Genomic DNA, 10,000 nt, shown 5'->3' on the forward strand with positions numbered 1-10,000 from the left:
GTAGTGATTGTACTGGTCTATTCTAATTAATTTCTCTGTAGTGATTGTAATGATCTAATTATACAAGTCTATGTATTCAGTATAAATTAATCATGTATAATTCAAGCGAATAAATCCATGGATAATGATATCTAGAGAGATACTTAGGTTTTCTTTACCCTCTTCTTACGTGTCTTGTGAGATAACCTGATAACGAGGAGGACGTTGTCGTTGTTGTTTAAGATTCGCTATCTGGAACAAAAAAGTTCCAGGTAGCACGGGCTATGGCGAGCCCGTAGTGTCTCTGAGGAGGAGGAAAGCAAATTAGGGCTATGATAATGAATAATGAATAGAATGGTGGAATTACAGAGAGAGAGAGAGAGAGAGAGAGAGAGAGAGAGAGAGAGAGAGAGAGAGAGAGAGATGAATATATATATATATATATATTATATATATATATATATATATATATATATATATATATATATATATTGTATTACAGAGATATATTCCAATATATTTACTATAAGTAATACCTACAGCATGAGGGTTGAAACATCTGACACCACCACAATAACTCTGACACCACCACAATACCCCTGACTCCACCACAATAACTCTGACACCACCACAATAACTCTGACACCACCACAATACCTCTGACACCACCACAATATCTCTGATACCACCACCATAATAACTCTGACACCACCACAATACCTCTGACACCACCACAATACCTCTGATACCACCACAATAACTCTGACACCACCACACTAACTCTGACACCACCACAATACCTCTGACACCACCACAATAACTCTGACACCACCACAATAACTCTGACACCACCACAATAACTCTGACACCACCACAATACCTCTGATACCACCACAATAACTCTGACACCACCTCACTAACTCTGACACCACCACAATACCTCTGACACCACCACAATACCTCTGACGCCACCACAATACCTCTGACACCACCACCATAATAACTCTGACACCACCACAATACCTCTGACACCACCACCATAATAACTCTGACACCACCACAATAACTCTGACACCACCACAATACCTCTGACACCACCACCATAATAACTCTGACACCACCACAATACCTCTGACACCACCACAATAACTCTGACACCACCACAATAACTCTGACACCACCACAATACCTCTGACACCACCACAATACCTCTGACACCACCACCATAATAACTCTGACACCACCACAATAACTCTGACACCACCACACTAACTCTGACACCACCACAATACCTCTGACACCACCACCATAATAACTCTGACACCACCACAATACCTCTGACACCACCACAATAACTCTGACACCACCACACTAACTCTGACACCACCACAATACCTCTGACACCACCACCATAATAACTCTGACACCACCACAATACCTCTGACACCACCACAATACCTCTGACACCACCACCATAATAACTCTGACACCACCACAATACCTCTGACACCACCACAATAACTCTGACACCACCACAATACCTCTGATACCACCACAATAACTCTGACACCACCACAATAACTCTGACACCACCACAATACCTCTGACACCACCACCATACCTCTGACACCACCACAATACCCCTAACACCACCACAATACCCCTAACACCACCACAATAACTCTGACACCACCACAATAACTCTGACACCACCACAATACCTCTGACACCACCACAATACCCCTAACACCACCACAATACCTCTGACACCACCACAATAGGATAACATGCGAGGAACCCACAGTCCAATCTTCTAATAGAACGTCGCATTTTGACGTACACTCTCTCCCTATAAGGCCAAAAATTCTCGTACTAGAAAATGAAAGCGGCTCGCAAAATTAACCTCCTGTCCCGTTTTCTGTTGTGGGTCCTCTGGTAGGTTAGGATAAGGGCACTTTAGTACGACTGTTTCTTGACGTTCGGAGACCTTAGGAGGCCGGGTTGCACAGTAAGGCTCCGGGAGGTACTGACGAAGGAACTTAAAAACAGCTTTCTGGTGATTTCTGAGTAATTTCTCAATGACAGACAGAGGTTAAGATGATAATATTGTGAGACATTAAGAAATACTTGAAGACAAGCCTCTACAACGTGCTATAAGGATCCTCGACTAATGCACACGTGCCCAACAGTTTGAATGATCAACAAGAAAGAGTTTGGGGATATCTGAAGAGAATTTGGTTTGTAAACATGAATCAACATGATTTTATGAGGTAAACTGTCCTTGCTCTACCTGTAGGAGTTATACAAGGTGTTCGTTACGAGGCAGGTGTGTGTGTGTGTGTGTGTGTGTGTGTGTGTGTGTGTGTGTGTGTGTGTGTGTGTGTGTGTGTGTGTGTGTGTGTGTGTGTGTGTGTGTGTGTGTGACGTGTGGGCAGACTGCTGCATCTTGCATGACTACCAGAAAGCCCTTGACACAGTATCACATAACTAACTGCTGTGTTGCACTGACTTTGCTGGGCCCTAATGTGCTGTAGTATATATATATATATATATATATATATATATATATATATATATATATATATATATATATATATATATATATGTAAGTACCCCATCAGTCTTAGATAATCCCCTGGTCCATATAAAATCCCACTGATCCACTTGGATCCCCTTATCCACTTAAGACCCCCCCCCCTGATGCACTTAAGTGGACCCCCCCCCCCCTGGTCCACTTATTCCACCTGGCCCACTTGAGACCCCATGATCCACTAAGTTCCTCTGAACCACATAAGATTCCCTTATGGACTTAAGACCATCTGGTCCACTTATACCACCTGCTGGTCCACTTAGACCACCTGTCACCACTACTCCATCGTCCACCATGTTCCCTATCCCTTATCTATCCTTTAGCCAGCTGTTCATAATACGTTGTCTGTCTCCGACAGGTTGAAGGATGGCAAGAAAGTGGTGGAGTCAGACAGGATCAAGTTCAAGAAGGTGTCTGACTGTCTCTGGACTCTCAACATCAACTCTATGCAAATGGATGACTGTGGATGCTATACGGTGAGTAGAAGTAGAAGTAGGAGAAGAAGTAGAAGGAGAAAGAAAAGGGTCTGGAGGAGGAGGAGGATTTAGGAAGAGATCCTTGATAGTTTCTATCAAGGGTGATAGAAACTATCAAGGATCTATCAAGGGTGATAGTTTCTATCAAGGGTGATAGAAACTAACCACTTGAGCTGGACGGTAGAGCGACGGTCTCACTTCCTACAGGTCGGCGTTCAATCCCCGACCGTCCACAAGTGGTTAGGCACCATTCCTTCCCTCCCACCCCCCCCCCCCCCCCCGTGTCTCATTCCAAATCCTTATCCTGAACCCTTCCCAGGGCTATATAGTCGTAATGGCTTGGCGCTTTGCCCCCTTATAGATGCCTTCTGGTCTCTGTGTGGAGTCCCCTTACCCGTGGTCCACTCTACCATATAATGCGCCCTCGCTGCTAATTGCCACACCATTGAATGGCCAAGGGGGGTGGTTACTGGCCATTAATGGTGACGCCTGCAGCGCCACACTTGTTTGGATTAGTTTAGAACTTTTAGGCTTGGTTAATGCAGTTTTGGAGTACAGGCACTGACCTTGCTTAGCTTTGTGGATATAGAGGGCCCTTGGATAACTTTAGGATACCGAAAGCCCTTGGATACCTTTAAATTGGGACACCCAGGACCCGTGGATACGTTTAGGATATGGATAATTCAAAGCTAGTTGACCCGAACGAGTGAAATACCTGGGGACCAGATTCACGAAGCAGTTACACAAGTACTTACGAACCTGTCTATCTTTTCTCAATCTTTGGCGGCTTTGTTTACAATTATTAAACAGTTAATGAGCTCCGAAGCACCAGGAGGCTGTTTATAACAATAACAACAGCCGATTGGCAAGTTTTCATGCTTGTAAACTGTTTAAATAAATGTAACCAAAGCCGTCAGAAGATTGAGAACAAGATGTACAGGTTCGTAAGTACTTGCGTAAATGCTTCGTGAATCCTGGTCCTGCTTCTCAAGGCATCGTATGGGTAGATACAGCTTGGGGCTAAAGGATGATTACTGTTTAAAAACTTGATCTAATCGTCCTTCACCAGTTAATGCAAGTACCTTCCTCTCAACGAGCGGTCGTCTAGGTAGAAATGGCTGCTTGATACCTGGTTGATACCTCAACCAGGTATCAACCAGCCTAAGCTACTCTATCCCCTTTGAGATGTATTTCTTTCTGGTCTCAAGAAGTGAAGTGAAGTGAACTATCAGGTGGAAAGCGCCAAGCCATTACGACTATATAGCACTTGGAAGGGATCAGGATAAGGATTTATGATGGGACGGGGGAGGGGAAGGAATGGTGCCCAAACCACTTGTGGACGGTCGGGGGATTGAACGCCGACCTGCATGAAGCGAGACCGTCGCTCTACCGTCCAGCCCAAGTGGTCGGACTCTGGTCTTAAGAAACATTGTTTGATCTGTGTTGCAGGTGGTGGCGGCGAACTCCATCGGGCAGGTGTCGGAGTTCTTCAACCTGCAGACGGACGCGGCGCCCCAGATAACGCGAGGCCTCGACCCTGAGACGGAGAAGAAGCTCAGCAATGACCTGACCTTGGAGGTCAGGGCTACGGGCTCCCCCCAGCCTGACGCCCGCTGGTGAGTCTAACTATATCTATGAACAAATCCACAAGGGCCGTGACGAGGATTCGAACCTGCGTCCGGGAGCATTTGATGCATCACGTTATTGTCATCTCTGTGTGTGAATCTATATCTATCTTTATCTATCTATCTATCTTCAAGACGCTATGGTAAACCCCACCAGTAAGCCGGTGGCTGAGCGGACAGAACACTGGACGCGTGATCCTGTAGTCCCCGGTTCGATCCCGAGGTGCCGGCGAGAGACAATAGGAAGAGTTTCTTTCACCCCTGATGCCCCCCCCCCTGTTACCTAGCAGTAAAATAGGTACCTGGGAGTTAGTCAGCTGTCACGGGCTGCTTCCTGGGGGGTTGGAGGCCTGGTCGAAGACCGGGCCGCGGGGACACTAAGCTCCGAAATCATCTCAAGATAACCTCAAGATAACCAGTCCATTCCTTTTCTTCTCTTGAAGAAATAGGAAGGAAAGTAGGAACCCCTTCATTTCTCTCACCCTCTCTTCCACTACTGTTCCCCATCCACTTGGGCTGGACGGTAGAGCGACAGTCTCACTTCATGCAGATCGGCGTTCAATCCCCGACCTTCCAAGTGGTTGGGCACCATTCCTTCCCCCTCCCTGCCCCATCCCAAATCCTTATCCTGACCTGACCTGACCCTTTCCCAGTGCTATATAGTCATAATGGCTTGGCGCTTCTGATAATTCCTTTCCCTTCCACTACTGTTCCTCAACGCCTTCTCTTCCACAGGTTCAAGAACGGGAAGGAGATTATGGGAGACGAGAAGTTTAAGATGATCAGAGATGAGTCCTTCTACACACTCAAGATTCGTCGGCTGGAGAGGAAAGATAAAGGCACTTACAAGTGTGAGGTGAGTCTTCTTGGCTCAGTGTGAGGGAGGGTGTTCTGAGCTCAGTGTAGGGTGAGGGAGGGTGTTCTGAGCTCAGTGTAGGGTGAGGAGGGGTGATCTTAGCTCAGTGTAGTGTGAGGGAGGGTGTTCTGAGCTCAGTGTAGGGTGAGGGAGGGTGTTCTTAGCTCAGTGTAGTGTGAGGGAGGGTGATCTTAGCTCAGTGTAGTGTGAGGAGGGTGTTCTTAGCTCAGAGTAGGGTGAGGGAGGGTGTTCTTAGCTCAGTGTAGTATGAGGGAGGGTGTTCTTAGCTCAGTGTAGGGTGAGGGAGGGTGATCTTAGCTCAGTGTAGGGTGAGGGAGGGTGATCTTAGCTCAGTGTAGTGTGAGGGAGGGTGTTCTGAGCTCAGTGTAGTGTGAGGGAGGGTGATCTTAGCTCAGTGTAGTGTGAGGAGGGTGTTCTTAGCTCAGAGTAGGGTGAGGGAGGGTGTTCTTAGCTCAGTGTAGTATGAGGGAGGGTGTTCTTAGCTCAGTGTAGGGTGAGGGAGGGTGATCTTAGCTCAGTGTAGGGTGAGGGAGGGTGATCTTAGCTCAGTGTAGGGTGAGGGAGGGTGATCTTAGCTCAGTGTAGGGTGAGGGAGGGTGATCTTAGCTCAGTGTAGTGTGAGGGAGGGTGTTCTGAGCTCAGTGTAGGGTGAGGGAGGGTGTTCTGAGCTCAGTGTAGGGTGAGGGAGGGTGATCATAGCCCCACCACCACCACCACCACTCACCAACAACCCCTGCTTCTCCTCCCTCACAGCTCACCAACACGAGCGGGTCAGTCTCCACTGAGGGAGAGCTGACAGTAAGAGCCCCGCCAGACTTCATCACTCCTCTGAAGGACGTGTGCGCTAAGGAAGGAAGCAAAGACGCCAAACTCTTCGTCGAGTGGGAGGCCAATCCCAAGCCCTCTGTCAAGTGGTAGGTCTTCCCTCTGTCAAGTGGTAGGTCTTCCCTCTGTCAAGTGCTAGGTCTTCTCTCTGTCAAGTGCTAGGTCTTCCCTGTCAAGTGGTTGATCTTCCCCCTGTCAGTTCTCATATACCAGCTTATCGAAACCACTTCCTTAACAACCATAATTACTCCCGGTAACGACTGAACCTAATGATGATAACTTATATATAAAGACTTGCGACTACCACACACACACACTCCTGTAACCACCATACCTAAACGACTAAAACTAGCCTCCATTAACATCTATCTACTCCTAGGAGTAGATATATCCACAGTCGTAGCTATATCTACGTTCTATCTACACCTGACGACTACCTGTTCTCTCTCTCTCTCTCTCTCTCTGACAGGTTCCTGAACGACAAGCCAATCAGAGAGGAGACGCCTGGGTACACAATCAGAGGTCAGGAGACCACTCAGATTCTCACTATCAATGAAGCCACTCCGGACTTCGTCGGTACATATACCGTCAAGGTAAAAGTGCTATTAGCTGGCTAGTTGAGTGGCTGGCTAGTTGGATAGTTCGTTAGTTGGATCGCTGGCTAGTTGGATAATTGGTTAGCTTGATAACTGATTAGTTGGATAGCTGACTAGTTGGCTAACTAGTCAATTGGATAATTAGATTGTTGGATCGCCGGCTAGTTTAATACCTGGCTAGTTGGATAGCTCGCTAGTTGGATCGCTGGCTAGTTGGATAATTGGTTAGCTTTGATAACTGATTGGTTGAATAGCTGACTAGTTGGCTAACTGGTCAGTTGGATAATTAGATTGTTGGATCGCCGGCTAGTTTAATACCTGACTAGTTGGATAGCTAGCTAGTTGGATAGCTGGCTAGTTAGTTCACTCAGTACTCGGATGGACTCAGTTGCATAGTTCGACTTGCAATCCATCAGTTGCCGGGTGCTGAATCACCCTTCGTCTGTTTAATAACTTGAGTGATGGAGATTTCAGTCGACTCAGACCAGCTAATATTGTCAGTGGTAGTTACGTAATTACTTATTTGGTTAATTTATCGAGAACTGTCGTTATCAAATATAAATAACCCTATATATATTTTCACTGGGAGGGAGTATACCTCCTGGAGTTACTATGCCCAGTCGAGGAAATATACCCGGTGGATATAGTACCCCCAGTGTAGATTGTATACTTTCTGAATGAAGTATACCCACTAATGAAGCTCGGTTTACCCCCCTAACACACCCCCACAGGCAAGCAATGAGTATGGAGAGAGCGTTTGTAAGGGGCGCTTCCGGCTCCACGAAGCTCCAGCGATTACAGAGGGACTCAAGGATGTAGAGTTCCTGGAAGACACCGCCGCTAAGTTTACCTTCAAGGCCACCGGTATACCACTGCCAGAGATCAAGTGGTAGGTGCCTCGGAGAGGAAGATGTGTGTGTGTGTGTGTGTGTGTGTGTGTGTGTGTGTGTGTGTGTGTGTGTGTGTGTGTGTACTTACCTAATTGTGCTTGCGGGGGTTGAGCTCTGGCTCTTTGGTCGCCGGCTATATTGTGTGGTGTGTGTGTGTGTTGCTGAATAAAGGGGGGGTATGAATTAAGTGGGTAGATGATTTAAGGGGTTGGGATTAAGAGGGTAGATGATTTAGGGGGTTGGGATTAAGTGGGTAGATGATTTAGGAGGTTGGGATTAAGTGGGTAGATGATTTAGGGGTTTGGATTAAGTGGGTAAATGATTTAAGGGGTTGGGATTAGGTGGGTAGATGATTTAAGGGTTTGGGATTAATGGGGTGCAGCATCAAGAGCCTATAGGCAGGTAAGTGGCTTGCAACTTAGTAATGATGTTTCAAGTTATTAGGTAGTTTTAATCCGGAACTTAAGTGACCTTAAGTGTTCAGAATAACTAGCTTAATTAAGTTTCAACGATTAAATTGAAGATTATACCTAAACACTTAAGTGCTGATATTAAGTAGATCGATGGTCGAGTGATTAATCAGAGCTGGGGGAGGTAGGATGCTTAAGTAATCTGTCTGTCCCCTCTACAGGACGAAAGATGGCAAGAAGTGGTCTCCAGATGAGCGCCGCGTCAAGCTGAAGGTGGAGAACGAGGACACCTTCAGCTTGGTGTTTGAGGAAGCCAAACCCGAGGATTCCGGCTTGTACGTCGCCACGGTGTCCAACGTCGAGGGTTCGACCACCACTGAAGGCACCATCGTTGTTAACAGTGAGTGTGTGAGGCTGTCTGATCCTGTCGACGACCCGTTCTCTTTTCGACCGGTTCAGTAGAGGACCTTCGTCGACCGGGCTCAGTAGAGTACCTTTGTCGTCCGGGCTCTGTGGAGTACCTTTGTCGACCGGTTCAGTAGAGTACCTTTGTCGACCGGGCTCTGTAGAGGACTTTCGTCGTCCGGGCTCTGTAGAGTACCTTCGTCGTCCGGGCTCTGTAGAGTACCTTCGTCGTCCGGGCTCAGTAGAGGACCTTTGTCGACCGGTTCAGTAGAGGACCTTTGTCGACCGGTTCAGTAGAGGACCTTTGTCGACCGGTTCAGTAGAGTACCTTCGTCGTCCGGGCTCTGTAGAGTACCTTCGTCGACCGGGCTCTGTAGAGTACCTTCGTCGACCGGGCTCTGTAGAGGACCTTTGTCGACAGGTTCAGTAGAGTACCTTCGTCGACCGGTTCAGTAGAGTACCTTCGTCGACCGGTTCAGTAGAGTACCTTTGTAGTCCGGGCTCTGTAGAGTACCTTCGTCGACCGGGCTCTGTAGAGTACCTTCGTCGACCGGGCTCTGTAGAGGACCTTTGTCGACAGGTTCAGTAGAGTACCTTCGTCGACCGGTTCAGTAGAGTACCTTCGTCGACCGGTTCAGTAGAGTACCTTTGTAGTCCGGGCTCTGTAGAGTACCTTCGTCGACCGGGCTCTGTAGAGTACCTTCGTCGACCGGGCTCTGTAGAGGACCTTTGTCGACAGGTTCAGTAGAGTACCTTCGTCGACCGGTTCAGTAGAGTACCTTCGTCGACCGGTTCAGTAGAGTACCTTTGTAGTCCGGGCTCTGTAGAGTACCTTCGTCGACCGGGCTCTGTAGAGTACCTTCGTCGACCGGGCTCTGTAGAGGACCTTTGTCGACAGGTTCAGTAGAGTACCTTCGTCGACCGGTTCAGTAGAGTACCTTCGTCGACCGGTTCAGTAGAGTACCTTTGTAGTCCGGGCTCTGTAGAGTACCTTCGTCGACCGGGCTCTGTAGAGTACCTTCGTCGACCGGGCTCTGTAGAGGACCTTTGTCGACAGGTTCAGTAGAGTACCTTCGTCGACCGGTTCAGTAGAGTACCTTCGTCGACCGGTTCAGTAGAGTACCTTTGTAGTCCGGGCTCTGTAGAGTACCTTCGTCGATTGGACTCATCTTCCGGGAATTTGGGTTAAAATATTTCCGTAAAGGAGTTCTTAAGTCACAGATGTTGTGACACTTCGTCACTGAAGAATGACAAAGTTTAGTCAAGCTTCTGCCCACTGTTGTGCGGAGTTTGGTGGGATTTCTACCTGCTTGAGGCGTTATCTACC

At 47.7% G+C, this 10,000-nt stretch overlaps 1 protein-coding gene across 1 annotated transcript in view; it reads left to right on the plus strand.

The window, feature by feature from the left end:
- The first annotated feature begins 2,892 nt into the window (after nucleotides 1–2,892).
- Nucleotides 2,893–10,000, plus strand: part of Obsc (Obscurin) — a 68,734-nt gene continuing 61,626 nt past the window's right edge. The window contains exons 1-7 of the mRNA XM_069322530.1: nucleotides 2,893–3,045; nucleotides 4,495–4,661; nucleotides 5,406–5,526; nucleotides 6,301–6,461; nucleotides 6,842–6,965; nucleotides 7,700–7,857; nucleotides 8,490–8,668. Coding sequence (XP_069178631.1) covers nucleotides 3,016–3,045; nucleotides 4,495–4,661; nucleotides 5,406–5,526; nucleotides 6,301–6,461; nucleotides 6,842–6,965; nucleotides 7,700–7,857; nucleotides 8,490–8,668 — 940 coding nt within the window. The 5' untranslated portion in view covers nucleotides 2,893–3,015. The remainder of the gene's footprint in view (nucleotides 3,046–4,494; nucleotides 4,662–5,405; nucleotides 5,527–6,300; nucleotides 6,462–6,841; nucleotides 6,966–7,699; nucleotides 7,858–8,489; nucleotides 8,669–10,000) is intronic.

Source organism: Procambarus clarkii, chromosome 11 (genome assembly GCF_040958095.1).
Source record: "Procambarus clarkii isolate CNS0578487 chromosome 11, FALCON_Pclarkii_2.0, whole genome shotgun sequence".
Classification (NCBI taxonomy): Eukaryota; Metazoa; Arthropoda; class Malacostraca; order Decapoda; family Cambaridae; genus Procambarus; species Procambarus clarkii.